This window comes from Ranitomeya variabilis, chromosome 2 (assembly GCF_051348905.1).
Source record: "Ranitomeya variabilis isolate aRanVar5 chromosome 2, aRanVar5.hap1, whole genome shotgun sequence".
Lineage (NCBI taxonomy): Eukaryota > Metazoa > Chordata > Amphibia > Anura > Dendrobatidae > Ranitomeya > Ranitomeya variabilis.
In genome coordinates, this window is record NC_135233.1 from 654153503 (window position 1) to 654169000 (window position 15498).

The following is a 15498-nucleotide window of genomic DNA, read 5'->3' on the forward strand; positions in this document are numbered from 1 at the left end:
AAAGATTGCATGTTTTTCTTTTGTAGTCAATCCTAATTATACATGTGGAGGAGTTCTAAATGAAACATCTGGAGTATTTAGCAGCCCGTTTTTTCCTGGACTGTATCCTAACAACGCCCACTGTGAATGGGTGATCAGAGTCAAACCCGAGCATACTGTGGATCTATCTTTCCTATCATTGAAGTAAGTGTTCAAATGTCACAGTAAATGTATATTTTGCATTGATTCTCCATTTACATACCTATTCATTAAACTATGATTTTCTGCTGCCCTTCTCTGTCAGGCTTATTAGTGGTGTCAAGGCAAAAAGAGAGCAAAGATTGTTATGATTTAATTACAAATTCATAACTAATCTCTAACTTTAATGTCAGCTTCTGACCTTATGGCTTCTAAAATGTGTAAATGCTCTCAATACTATGCTCAGCATACTTCTACTGACTTTCTTTATATTTACTATCTCTTCCAATTAAGATCTCACCAGATAACCTATGTCCTCTGTGCTAAAATGTTTTCATGCTTTTACACTTGACACTTTTAAGATGCTGAACATTACATAAAGGGGTTGTCCACTACTCAGACAACCCTATCTCAATCCTGTTCCAGTGATGTTGGCACTGGCTTTCATGGGGCTTGCATGACATTATGTCACAGAATCCCTACAGGCAACCAGGGCTTGGAACTCTCCTTTTCTACGGAAATTGACATCTGGAGGAAGTGAGAGAACAGACGGAACTCTCACTTCCTCCGGATGTGTAAATTTGTTCAAATGAGTGGAAAGTGAAGTGGACACCGATTGGCTGCAGGGATCACAAGGCATAACAATGTCAAGGGAGCCCCAGGAAAGACAGTGGTGGCACTGTTCCAGTGGTGGGTATAGGTGCTATTATTTTACTGGGGGGAAACATAGTGATTGAGGGTCTGTCCGAGCAGTGGCCAACCAAGCTCTTCAAACCTGTAAGCTACTTTTCTTGCTTAAAATCACTGTTGTTCCAACAAAGGTTGCATAAATCAAAAGAAACAGAGAAAAATTATTTCTCCACTTATAAGCCACTATGTCTCCCCCCCCCCTTTGCCACTTGAAGTCATTATTCATGTTAATTATACCTTGGTCAAAATAAAAATGGATTTTCAGCTCACTGAACTACCAGGTCAGTTTGTGGATGATGTTTCATGGTAAAGTCCAATAGAAGTGAAGGAGAAGCAGAGTAAGAAGCAGAATAAAAGATCGGCACAGACACACATACCCCTACTGCTCCTTTCTAGCAAGTATTTTTTCTTACCCCAGTTCTGGATTTACAGCTACACTGCAAAGTACTGCATTATAATGTCCGCAATACTGCTGCTGAACATGTGCTCAATGTAGACAGGAGTGTAGGAATCCATCATGTTTCTGTATGTTGTGTATAGGAGAATTCATATCAGCTATTTTTATGCACATGTTAAGGATTTGTTGCAGACATTTACAAAAAATTGTCTTGGCATAAAAAATGCTGCTTAAAAACATTGCCTGTTTTTACATTTTTTATGCATTTTTGATGTTTTTTACCAATCTTTAGACAAGATGAAAAATATTACAAAAATTCTGAACTGACATGCTGCAGATTTGAAACTGCTTAAAATCTCCAATGATAAAAAAATAAGTGATGTGCTTAAGATTTCAGAAATCTCATTTACTTTGCTGGGACAGTAAAATTGTTTATTTTTCACTAAAAAATTGTGGAAAAAATGCAATGTGTGCACATACCCTATCTATATGAGGTGAGGAAACTAGTGAGAATTTCTGGATACTAGTAATATAATGGTCAGAAACAGTGATACTTCATGTATGAGATGCAGGGAGAGGGAGAGAGACGAAGGACGGACCTTACCATGCTGAGAATGTGTAGCTGGAAATTTGGCCCGGAGTTCCTCCTGAGGGTGCCTTTTCCTACAGGAAGATAAATGAAAAATGGGGAAAGATAACTGCATGCCTTCCACATTGCTGGTTGTAATTTCTATTCTGCCATATTTTAGGATAAAACCTTATTTTGCCACGATCCCCTTCAATTTATTTGCCTTTGCCTTTGTCTTTAAACATAATAGTTTAAATTTACTATCATTTGGAGATCTCCATATTATAGTGGCATTTTACAAATAATTAATGATTTGTTTAACAGTTGTAATTAATGCTTAATTATTATTACATTATTAAGTAATATAATAAGTGTTAGCATTTTACTAATTTATGAGATCTGAATATTAGAACCCAAACTAATAATTAGGATAAAAGAGGATTAGTATTAGGTTTCATTTGCCATGTTTCAGAAATAACGCATGTAGTAGAATATTCCTGCTGTATTGCCACTATTCAATGTCTACATTATATTGGTTCAGTTTAGAGCCAGTTGTATACAGGTCTCCACTATGCAAAATATTGCTAATTCCTGATGACTCACTGTCCACATTTAAAAATGAATGCTAACTTTTTGGTTACATTCTTCTCTAAACAGCCTGGAAATGCATAGCTCCTGCTTGTATGACTCAGTGACAATCTATGATGGCCTCCCATTCAGTTCTCCACTGTTGGCAAAACTCTGTGGTGTTTCCAACTCTACAACATATAGGTCTTCTTCTAATGTGATGGGTGTTGTTTTCCAAAGTGATGGAAGTGTGCAAAATACTGGATTCCAAGCTGTGTACTCATCAAATGTCAGAAATGTCAGCTCACCAGGTACTTTTGGCGTAATAGTGATCATAATGTGAAAAAAACACTGGTTCTTGTTTGCTTCTGTTGTTTAAGGCAATGACTTCTCATGCTAATTGTTTATGAAATACATAGACGGTACTTACCAATCACATCACATTTTTTTACTTACCTTTAGCACAAATACCTATGAAATGCTCATCATGATGTATACGTAATATGAAGCATGTTACATTGCCTTATGGTAGCAGCTGTTACCCATAGGTTATATTATCTGATCAACAAATGCTTTACATGTCCAACAGATGCCTGCTATCATGTCATAGTTTGGCAACCATCACCCATAGGCTACCATGTAAAAATTAAATTAAGCTTCATAAAAATTTGTATTCTCCACTGGTGACTGGAATACTGTAGTCTTTGACCCTGTCCCAAACTTTATTCTTCATAACATACTAACTTAAAGCAACTGATCTGTCTTCTGTTTGACTATTGGACCACTAATGGAGATAATAGGAGCCTTCTTGGAATACATGCTAAATTAATGGGTTAAATTTCACAACATATCTGCTTTTTTCGTATTGTCAGAACTGAGAGGCCTATTATTATTCGATAACAGACTTTGGGCCTCTAGGTTCACAAAAGTATGTATCAGACAGTATTAAGAAGTGCTTGGCACAATTCTAAAAAGGCTTCATTGTCCACATAACAAAAATTATGTAGCGTTTTTACGGTGGTCGCTGAGGGTACTTTTTACTGTACCACTCTTTTACAGTAGTCAATGCTTCAAAAGAAGATTGCAGCAGTATGTACTATAAAATGACAGTGCCCAGGCTGTTCCTATGGGTCGTTCACACTGACGTATAAATAATCGGTCCCATTCTCATCCAGAATAGGATCATTTTTTAGCACTTATCAGCTGTGTGAAATCCAGTTTTTTTACTCAGCACCTATTAATCTTTTACAGGACCTTTTACAGTTTCCTGTGGTACAGAATTGTAATACAGTACATCCATAAAATTAGATGCTATACTCATGGTTCATATGGCATGCAATTTTTTTTCTCGCACTGCCAAATACTTCTGAGAAAAAATACTCAGATCTGCACTCCCTCACTGAATAACATTGGTCTGAGTGCAGTCCGATTTTTTTTTATCAGATTGCACTCGTCAGATTTATACGCCAGTGTGAGTGAGCACTTACAATGTTGGTTATCAGGCACTGATTACAGACCAAAAATTGCGGTTTCCAGTTTTTTAACTCCTTAGATGCAGTGATCAATGGCAATCATTGCATCTAAGATTTGATGTAGAGAGGAAGCTGTTTATAACAGCTGGAGAACCACAAGTTGGAGAACATTGTTTTAAAAGCGTTAAAAAAAAAATCACGAATCACTGCTCCAAGTCTCCTATGGACACAAAAATAGATTATTAATGTTGATAAGATTTTATTTAAGAAAAAAACATCTGTAAAAAAAAAATTAAAACACATATATTTTTATATTTTCATATTTTATTTCAATATTTTTTCTTATTGCTTACCTTAAAAATATATACAGCTACTTACTATTTTCTATTTTACAAGCATGTCAAACAGCAAAAAAAAATGTAAAACACAATACTGAAACTGTTGGGGCTTTTGTCTTTTCACACCCCCAAAAAATTAAAAAAATAAAGTAATACATTAAATATACTCCAAAATAATGGCAATACAAATTTCAGTGTGTCCAGCAATAAAAACCTCATACATTTAAGCCACTATGTTAACAGGGAAATAAAAAGTTATGGTTTTCTGGATGTGACAGCAAAAGTTACATTTTTGTTCATAAAATCTAAAAACCTTATACTTATTTGATATTGCTGGATTGGTACTTATCCCTGAAATAAGGTTGATTTATTGGCTTTACTGCATAGCAGAGAATGAGAAAGAACAGGAAAAAATAATGATGGAATTTCAGGTTTTTTTTAAAACACACTCAACAAAAATGTGCAGAATTTTATCCACCCCAAAATTGTATCATTGAGTATAAACAGCCCTCATACCGCTACATTAAAAGGTTACATTTTGATCAAGCTATTTCCAAAAAAACTAAACATTTGTTGAAAGATGTTATTTTTGGGTGTACAAATAAAGAATAATTTTATATTTTGTACATTGATCTTGCAGCTAACTGTGGCGGGATCCTGAGAAATCCTTGGGGTGTCATCAAAAGCCCGGCTTATCCACACTCATATGGCCCTGCAGATTGTGTTTGGCATATTCAAGTTCCAAACAGCATTATCAAGCTCGAGTTTAATGATGTTGCGTAAGTAATATTTCAAACATATTTGCCATAATAAAAAAAATCATATGAGAATGCATGCTGGATTTTAATATAAGATTAAATTAGAACAATACTACAATGAATAGATACTGTACATTTTATGTATTCTTCATGTGGTAGAAATGCATTTTTGTTGTACTTCACCATTCTGATATAATGGACATTCAGAGATCAAGAAACATCTGGTGATGTTTATTTGCAGGCAATGAAATTTTCACTGGGAATATGATGATAAATGAATTTAGAGATCTTCTATTAATTACTTTTATTAATAAATTAAGAGTGAACACCTATTACAGCACTACGCAAAAGACAAAACCACTCATTTATTGAATTTTTTTATTGAAATAACCGCAAAATACAAGTTCTTCAGCTTGCAGTGGCTGAAAACAACAAGAATGTGTTACAGAATTATTATTATTATTATTATTATTATTATTATTATTTATTATTATAGAACCATTTATTCCATGGCGCTTTACATGTGAAAAGGAGTATACATAATAAAAAAAGTACAAAAATCTTAAACCATACAACTCACGACTGGTAAAGGAGGAGAGAGGACCCTGCCCATGAGGGCTCACAATCCACAAGGGATGGGTGAGGATACAGTTGGTGAGGTAGAGCTAGTCATGCAGCGGTTTGGTGGTTACTGCAGGTTGTAGACTTGTCGGAAGAGGAAGGTCTTCAGTTTCCTGTTTTGAAGGTTTCTATGGTAGGCAACAGTCTGATATGTAGAGGTAGAGAGCTCCAGAGTAGGGGGAATACGCAGGAGAAATCTTGTATGCGATTGTGGGAAGCGGAGATACGATCGGAGGTTGCGTGCAGGTACGTATCGGGAGACAAGGTAACAGATGTATGGAGGAGACAGGTTGTGAACGGCTTTTTATGTCATGGTTAGGGTTTTGAACTGAAGTCTCTGGGTAATGGGGAGCCACTGAAGGGATTGACAGAAGAGAGACGCCAAGGAATAGTGAGGGGACAAGTGGATTAGTCGGACAGCAGAGTTTAGAATAGATTGGAGGGGTGCGAGTGTTAGAAGGGAGGAGATTGTAGTAGCCAAGGTGGGAGATGATGAGTGCATAAACTAGGGTTTTTGCTGATTTTTGGTTGAGAATTATACCAATCTGCGAAATAATTTTTGAGTTCAAGTCGGCAGGAAGTGGAAAGGACTTGGATATGTGGTTTGAAGGAGAGATCAGAATCAAGGATTACCCCAAGGCAGCGAGCTTGTGGGACTGAGGAGAGAGAGCAGACATTTATTTTAATGCATAGGTCTGTTGGGGGAGTCGAGTGAGATGGGGGAAAGATGATGAATTCTGTTTTGTCCATATTAAGTTTTAGAAATCTAGCAGAGAAGGATGAAATAGCGGACAGACATTGTGGGATTTTGGTTAGTATGGAGGTTATATCTGGTTCAGAGAGTTAGATCTGAGTGTCATCAGTATATAGGTGATACTGCAAGCCGTGAAATTCTATGAGCTGTCCTAGGCTGAAGATGTGAAAGGAGAAGAACTCGGGCCCTAGGACTGAACCTTGCGGGACTCCGACAGATAGGGGGTGAAATGAGGAGGTGGTGTGCAAGTGGGAAACACTGAATGTCAGGTCTGTTAGGTACAACGAGATCCAAGATAGGGCCAAGTCTGTGATGCCAAGAGATGAGAGGGTCTGTAGTAATAGAGAATTGTCCACTGTGTCAAAGGCAGAGGACAGGTCCAGGAGGTGGAGGGCAGAGTAGCGTTGCTTGGCTTTGGCAGTTAGTAGGTCATTGGTGACTTTAGGTAGGGCAGTTTTAGTGAGGTGATGCAGTTGGAAGCCAGATTGTAAGCAATCAAAGATGTAGCAGGAATAGAGATGAGAAGACAGTTTGAAATGGAGGTGTTGTTCCAGTAGTTTTGAGGCATAGTGGAGAAGTGATGTGGGGCAACAGCTATATACAGAGGATGAGTCAAGAGAGAGCTTTTTGAGAGTGATCTATTATTGTTTGTGTATTAGAAGCGTGGTCAGCTTTGTCTACACAGGTTATTAAACCTCTGCCGACCTGCTGACTTGTGGCATTAAACAATTGCATGTTTGCTGATTTGAATGCGCTTTTAGTAATGTTGGTAACTAAACTGACTGTATTTAAGCTACACTTTTTTTGTATATTTGTATTTACACAGAATAGAACAAATAATTGGTAATGGATAGAATCTATCATAAATTCAAACTAAAAGTAAATGTGCAGGAATGATCATTCCTAGGAATAGGCTAAAAATTACCTGACTCACCACTCATTCATTGGTTGAAGTTAATTTTTGTTTGCACAAAATATGATCGTTCTCAGCAGCCCATCCTCCTACGTAGACAGGACATGTTCTAATAGAACAATGGCAGCCTACTGTATGTGCACTAATCAGTCTATTACTGATTGTTCAATGTGCATTTGAAACGAAACGAGGTATGCCGGTGTACACAAGGTATGAATGACCGCTGACCGCTAAACACATTGCCTGTCGGTGATGCTTTAACACTGCGCATCATATAGTGTAACTGGATCCTTAGAAAAAGGGAATATTAAGAAATGAAAAAGCATAAGGTGAATACGAGTAGAGCCAAATCCTTACATATATAGGTTAGATACAGCTGCAGGAGGCTGGGAAAATCAGTTTCCATAACAAGAGCTGTTTGACAGTACCATACAATGTCCCGTTAACTTAAAAATGGAGCATGTCATCCTGGGGCACATAGAACAATGACAACCAAGTGTACCTGCTAATATGGTTTAATCCCAGAAAGATGCCAGGCTTAGAATTAAAATTACATTTTAAACAATCATCTGTGAAGTCCTGCGTCTACAGTGTAGCTTAGAAATGTTACTAAGAAATGCAGTAAATTATTGAAAGTTGTTCAGTTTGACCAAAAACGTATTGACTCTGAACCATAGGTTGCATGTTTACATTTTTATTGCTTGCATGTTTTGTCATTTACTTGTATTTCTCAACAGCCTTGATAGCTCATTTTACTGTTCATCTGGGTCCGTGTCAGTATACGATGGGACACCCTCTAATTCCCCATTACTGGGAAGACTTTGTGGTACCTCAAAGCGGAATTTCACCTCTTCACTAAATGGCCTGAGTGTTGTCTACAACAGCAGAGGAGGCAACATAAACTTTGTCCGTGGATTTCAAGCAAGTTATTATGCCGTTTCCCAAATCAGTCAAAATGGTAAATATTCAGTTAAATGGGTTATCATGTAAACCTCTGGGGTCTATTTACAAGAACCAACCGGCAGCACTAAATGATCAGAAGTTGGTAAACTTTGCTGATCGATGGTCATTTAATAGCCTGTGTACACAGGCAAATTATGCTAAATTGCACAAAATATCATTTTACCTGATGAATCAGCTTAGCTTATTTATCGTGTGATGGGCAGCCAAGTTTACACTGCAAGATAATTATGAAACAAGTGTTCTTAAGAACGCTCATTCATGATAATCTTTCTGCGTAAGTGTGTTTGAAGCATCATCTAAAATACAATTATTTCATGGCCAGGCCAGACTTCTTTGTGTGCTAAAAGAGGAGTTGAACAGAATCAGCAACCAGTTTCTTTTTTTATTGGTCATGAGTATCACATCTCACACTTTTTACTTACTCATCTTTATTTGATTTCCTTCATACAACATACCACCAACAGTGTGTGCCAACATTGTGAAGACTTACAGAAAACATTTGACCACTGTTATTGCCAACAAAGGAAATATAATAAAATATTGAGATGAACTTTTGTTAATGACCAAATACTTATTTTCCACCATAGTTTGCAAAATAAATCTTGCCAAATCAGACAAGGTGATTTTCTGGATTATTTTTCTCATTTTGACTCTCATAGTTGTGGTCTACCTATGATGCCAATTACAGGCCTCTCTCATCTTTTTAAGTGGGAGAACAGTAGATAGATAGATAGACAGACAGACAGACAGACAGGTGTGATATTTGGTAGCACCATGTAGGTGACTGAGAGACACTTTGTTACCTTTAAAGCTTGAAAATATTGTGCTGCGTGCTGCCATATTTTTCCATCCGATGAGGAAAAATCAGTATTGGAGGCTTGGGCACAAATAAAAGATTGATTAAAAGTCTTGTTTTAGTAGTAAAATGTTTAAGATTGTGAGGCTTTATATATGTGCTTATGCAACAGAAATGTCTTAAATTTGTTAACTTATGCTACTTTTCTTTTTAATAGTTACCCTCACTTGTACATCCAGCTATATGGAAGCTCAAATAAACATTGGGTATTTACAGTCTTTGGGATATTCACCCAATGACATTTTTCTAAATGATCCCCGATGCCATCCTCAAAATTATGGAAACTGGGTAGTATTTTCCATACCGTATGATGGATGTGGCACAATTAGACAGGTAAGATAGGTAAATGTTAAGGCTGTCAATCTTATAGTGAGCTATTTAAAATTTTATTGAAGTATATTTAAAGCACACCTTTCATTTCATGTAAAACACGAGAAGAAGCATGATCTTGCCCACATGAAACTCCACAAGTTTAAACTGCTTTTAGTAAACATTCCAGTCTAATATGTCCAGGAACTATCTAGATTCTCATTATCTGACTTACAAATCATTTCTTTTTACTGGGTGCTCCTTATTCATCAGCATTCTATCAGTACTATAGGTGCTTGTACTGTTTTTGCCTCACTTCCTAGCTTGCATTTCTCCTGCTTTTCTCTAGTGAGTTGCATTCCCCAATCTAAAGGCCTGTCTTGCTGTTATGCTTAAATGCACTTTGACAGACAATAGAGTAGGCCGTGGAGGACTTGGGCCACTTCCCGCTGAGGTGCCCCAGATACTCTGCAGTGAGGGACACTCACTTCAAGAGACTGTCTGATCTCCTCCCAGACTTCACCTCCATGAAGGAGGAAGAGAAACTGCCGATGATACTGGGAGAAGAAGAAAGTGCAGTGGCCATAGCAGCAGAATGGGTCAGTGCCTACCACAGACTAAGAGGAGACTGATATGTCATGGACATCTATACCCCACCCTGGACACGTCCCTATCCCTCGACTGAAGAGTGTGATATGTCATGGACTTCTATACCCAACCCTGGACATGTCCGTATCCCCCAACTATGAACCTGATGTGTCATGGACTCCTATACCCTACCCTATCCGATATGCCCCTATCCTCTAAAAGGAGCCTGATATATCCTGGACCTCTATATGCCTCTCTACCCCGTCCCCCTATTTTTACCATTTGCTATGGCAATGCTAACATGTGCTTAGTCCTGTCAATAAAACTCATTTGAATTTGAATTTGAGTAGGAGCAAAGAGACAAAGTCCCACTCCACTATTGCTTAATTGTTATAATATATAAAATTTATACTCATTAAGAGTAGCAATATCAATTTTATATGTCATTGTGGTGATTAAATTCAAAGACATAGACAAAACATAGACATTCAGCATATTAATCTTATACATCTAATATATGTCTTTGTACCTCCCCCCTTAGTAGTACAATAAATGAAAAACAGTAGAAGAATATGCTGTTTTAAATTATGCATATCAGACCATGTTCCTGCACGGTCAGACACAGCCATTACACAGAACACAGGAGTGGCATATTTATAAGATTATCTCAGCACAGGAACATTTTATTTAACACATCCAAGTGTGGAAGTTATTATTATTTGAAGATGTGTTGATTAAAATGTACTTTGGGAAAACCCTTTAAGGGAAACCTAACTGTGACCTTCCACATAAGGTGAATATTCCATTTTCTACCTGTTCCTCTTCTAAAAGCAATATGATGGCTTTTTCGTGGACTGAGTTATAGTTTTGAATGATACCATTAATTTTACCATACAGTGGACTGAAAAATGTGAAAATAAAATTCAAGTTGGGTGAAATGGTAATAAAACACAATTCCAACATTGTTTTTTTGGCTTTTATTTTTATATTCTTCATTATGCGGTAAAAATGACACAAACATGATTCTTTAGGTCAGTTCGGCATTACCTTTTTCTTTTATTTTTAAAGGAGGGAAAGGCAGGTGATTTTAGTTTAATTTTACTAAGGCAATGTGCGCACATTGCGGATTTGCTTGTGGAATTTTCTGTGCAGTTTCTGCATCTCTTGGCAGGAAATGCATGGAAAATTCCATACGGTTTTTATGCGTTTTTGATGTGGATTTTCATGCATTTTTGTAAATCCGTAGAGCTAAATAAAGATATATTATTAAAAAAAGAATTGTGATGTTTTTTCCTTGTTCAACCTCTCCAGCCAGATACCCTCATTAATATTAAATAAAGACACACCCACACACACACACAGTCACCAGCCTATGTAGGATCATTAACATAGTTAACCTACATATTCTGTAACAAAACAGCAACTGTTATCTGCGTGAAATGCAATATCTGTTTATTTTTAAAAAAATAATTAAAAAAAATTATGTGAGCTCCCGCATAATTTTAGTAACCAACAGAGGGAAAGCCAATGGCTGAGGGCTGATGATAATATTCTGGGAAGGAGCCAATAGCCATAAAGGTTCCCTGGTTATTAATGTCAGCTCACAGATGTTTGCTTAGCCTTTACTGACTAGTTTACAGGGGAACCCCAGAAAAATATTGTCATGGGGTCCCCCTATAAAATTGAACCAGCAAAGGATAGGCAGACAGCTGCGGGCTGATATTAATAGTCTGGGAAGGGGCAATGGATATTGGCATCCCCCAGGCTAAAAACATCAGCTCTCAGCCACCCCAGAAAAGGCGCATCTCTAAGATGCACCAATTCTGGCACTTAGCTTCGCTCTTCCCACTTACCCTGTAGCGGTGGCAAGTGGGGTTCAAATTTGTGGGGTTGATGTCACCTTTGTATTTTCAGGTGACATCAAGCCCATGGCTTAGTAATGGAGAAGCATCTACAAGACACCTATCCATTATTAATTCTGTGCAGAAAAAACGCTGTGGATCCGCAACAAATCCACAACATGTGCACATAGTCTTAGCTTATTTTTCAGTCCCTATTTTTCAATTTGAACCTGCAATCATTTGATCTCTCATTCTGTATGCAACAATACTACAGTGTTATAGTAAATGCAGAAAATCACAGTGTCCCACAAGGTGGAGGAAGGGGTTGTGATACGTGCATCGAAAAGGCTGTTAGAGTTTGACATTGTCATTTAAGGGGTTAATAGCTGTTACAAGAAGATGTTGTTTGTAAAATCAGATTTTAACTGCTGAATAGTGTTGAGCGATACCGTCCGATACTTGAAAGTATCGGTATCGGATAGTATCGGCCGATACACGAAAAGTATCGGATATCGCCGATACCGATACCCGATACCAATACAAGTCAATGGGACACCAAGTATCGGAAGGTATCCTGATCATTCCCAGGGTCTGAAGGAGGGGAAACTCTCCTTCAGGCCCTGGGATCCATATTACTGTGTAAAATAAAGAATTAAAATAAAAAATATTGATATACTCACCTCTCCGGAGGCCCCTGGACATCACCGCTGGTAACCGGCAGCCTTCTTTGCTTAAAATGAGCGCGTTTAGGGCCTTCCATGACGTCATGGCTTCTGATTGGTCGCGTGCCGCTCATGTGACCACCACGCGACCAATCACAAGCCGCGACGTCATTCTCAGGTCCTAAATTCCTAGAATGAGGAGTTTAGGGCCTGAGAATGACGTCACGGCTTGTGATTGGTCGCGTGGCGGTCACATGAGCGGCACGCGACCAATCAGAAGCCGTGACATCATGGAAGGCCCTAAACGCGCTCATTTTAAGCAAAGAAGGCTGCCGGTTACCAGCAGTGATGTCCAGGGGCCTCCGGAGAGGTGAGTATATCAATATTTTTTATTTTAATTCTTTATTTTACACAGTAATATGGATCCGATACCGATTCCCGATACCACAAAAGTATCGGATCTCGGTATCGGAATTCCGATACCGCAAGTATCGGCCGATACCCGATACTTGCGGTATCGGAATGCTCAACACTACTGCTGAATATGATGTGGGTTTAGCTCCTGAGTCTGCTCCATACGTAAGCAGCTGACATCGGATGTACCAATACGTCCAGTGAGGGTAAGGGGTTAAATTGTAATTTAAAGAATTAAGTGTTATTAAATATTTAACGGAAAATAAAATAGGAATTTGCATAAACAGCAGCACTGTGTTATATTGCCATTTCTTTTCTGTTGATAGGGTGAAAGAGATACAATCAGCTATTCTAACTCAGTAGTTGGTTATCATGGAAATGAAGTGATTGTGCGTACTCGAAGACTCCACTTGAATCTCCGTTGTCAAATGTATCAAGATACCATGATGGAAATCATGTATCATGCAGATGATGCCACCAGCCAAAATCTAACACAATATGGCCTGTTTTCTGCATCACTGCAATTCTATCAGTCACCAAGCTTCAATTATCCAATCTATAACTATCCATATTATGTGCTGCTGGATCAGAACTTGTATCTCCAGGCCACACTACATACATCTGACAGGAACCTCACTCTGTTTGTGGATACATGTGTGGCCTCGCCAGATCCATATGATTTCTCAACACAAACTTATGACTTAATACGTAACGGGTAAGTTCATTTATTCTTTTTTGTCCAGCTATTGTCTTTTTTCATGTAACTTCATAACTTGTGTCAAACTTTATCTTTTATGTTTGAAATTACTCTTGGCATGCTAACTCAGAGTGTAATAGTGATATAATTATAGAGAACCAAAATCACCTGTTTCCCTTTACATAACCATCGATTTAAGAACCCCCACTTTAGATATCTGTCTGATGAGAGATCATTTTTTCGATTGCTATCTCTCCTGACTCTTTCATCTTCTGAGTCATCTCAGCCGACGTCTTCTAGTCTAGAGTCCTGGCTGGAATACCCTGGCAGTGACTTATCTCCAGGGAGCACAAAAGGATTGGCCTTTGGAAATCCAATGTGCTATCCTTGTCTCTCCTGAAAACATTTGTTGAAGGAGCCTTTAGTATAATATGTATGGGTGAGCCTTACAAAGGTAATCCCACAATTATGATTTATCACGCATCCACATTATAAGTGATAGATGCTTAATCCCTAGAGGTCCCATCGCTGAGATCCTCACCAATTACAAGACAAGACAAAATGTCCTGGCTTCCCCCTTGCCCAATTTTATGATAAAACTCTGATTGCCTGCAGCCATATCTGGAGTATGTTTAGAGTCTTCCTGCATATCGATTGTTTAATTCAACGTAAAAAAATGAATTCTGTATGCAGTTGGGTCCAGATACTAAAGACTTTAGGCAAAGACAAATATATTATTTAATTTTCACCTTCTCTTTATCTTTGCAGATGTGTAAGAGACTCTACTTATGTGACTTATGCAACATACTCTTCAAACCAGGCTCGCTTTGGATTCCGTGCTTTTGGGTTTGCTCAGAGGTTCTCCAGAGTTTATCTGCAGTGTAAAGTGACTGTGTGCCCAATAAATAGCTACAACCGTTGCTATCAGGGATGTATCAATAGGCGCAGAAGGGCTTTAGCATCTCCTCAAAAGCAAATAAACTTAACAGTAGGACCATTTGTTCTGGAAGAAAGTAATACAAAAAATTAAATAAGCAATAGCATGATGTCATCATCTACTTATAATTAATATTTGTAAATTGTACTTTGATCCTTTATGACCGAATGTAAAAGAAGTGATGGAAGTGGTGCAATATTTAGTATTTCTCACCATAGAATGTATTCACTGTCACTGCAGCCACTAGCTACCTTGTGTAGACAGAAAATGTCAATGTGATGTAAAGAAAGAAATAAATGAATAAAAGTGTGCATAGATAAAAACAGAAGGCTTTTATATATTCACTGTTCCTTACATTTTTAAAAAGTACATGGATTTGTTTGATAAGAGTATTTACTTGTTACGCTAACCTAGTAAGCCGACAAATTATATTTACTTTTTAGAACTTGTATAGATGAGTAGATATGTTTTTCTCATCATGAGATAATACACTGTATTGTACTAACCTGCTTCTGGTTGTTGTCCTGTAACATCACCACAAGGTACTCCTGTGTAAATTCACAATACTAGCACACTCCATTTGTAAGGCTTCTTTTACACATACCATTGTTTTGTGGTCCGTTTTTGCAGACCCAATAGATTTCTACGGGGCCGCTAAAATGGGCCACAATAATTTCAAGGTGCGCCGTATGGCCGTGAGGGCCGTACTTACAGCCTTGAAAAAAGATCGAGTCAGCTCGATCTCTTTCAAGGCTTACGGACACGTAAAACATGCAAAAACAACAGAACCTTGTTTTTGCGGTGCATCGGGACTTCCGGTTTTGCGGAATGCTCTTTTTCCATTACTATTTCTATAGTATTGGAAACCCGAAAAATGCTGATCCACAAGTTTTTTGCAGTCCGTTATTGTGGCAGACCATGAAAATTGCGGCGGTATGGCCCACAAAAAAGACCCGCAATAACATGCTGCAAAAAA

General features: G+C 38.0%; 1 protein-coding gene across 1 annotated transcript in view; it reads left to right on the forward strand.

Annotated features, from left to right (window-relative positions):
• The window catches only part of LOC143807533 (scavenger receptor cysteine-rich domain-containing protein DMBT1-like), a 430549-nt gene extending 415528 nt beyond the window's left edge, over nucleotides 1-15021 (forward strand). Inside the window, exons 38-44 of the mRNA XM_077289172.1 lie at nucleotides 27-183; nucleotides 2490-2710; nucleotides 4850-4988; nucleotides 7993-8213; nucleotides 9232-9407; nucleotides 13215-13603; nucleotides 14354-15021. Of these exons, the coding sequence (XP_077145287.1) occupies nucleotides 27-183; nucleotides 2490-2710; nucleotides 4850-4988; nucleotides 7993-8213; nucleotides 9232-9407; nucleotides 13215-13603; nucleotides 14354-14615 (1565 nt within the window). The 3' untranslated portion in view covers nucleotides 14616-15021. The remainder of the gene's footprint in view (nucleotides 1-26; nucleotides 184-2489; nucleotides 2711-4849; nucleotides 4989-7992; nucleotides 8214-9231; nucleotides 9408-13214; nucleotides 13604-14353) is intronic.
• The last annotated feature ends 477 nt before the right edge of the window (nucleotides 15022-15498 follow it).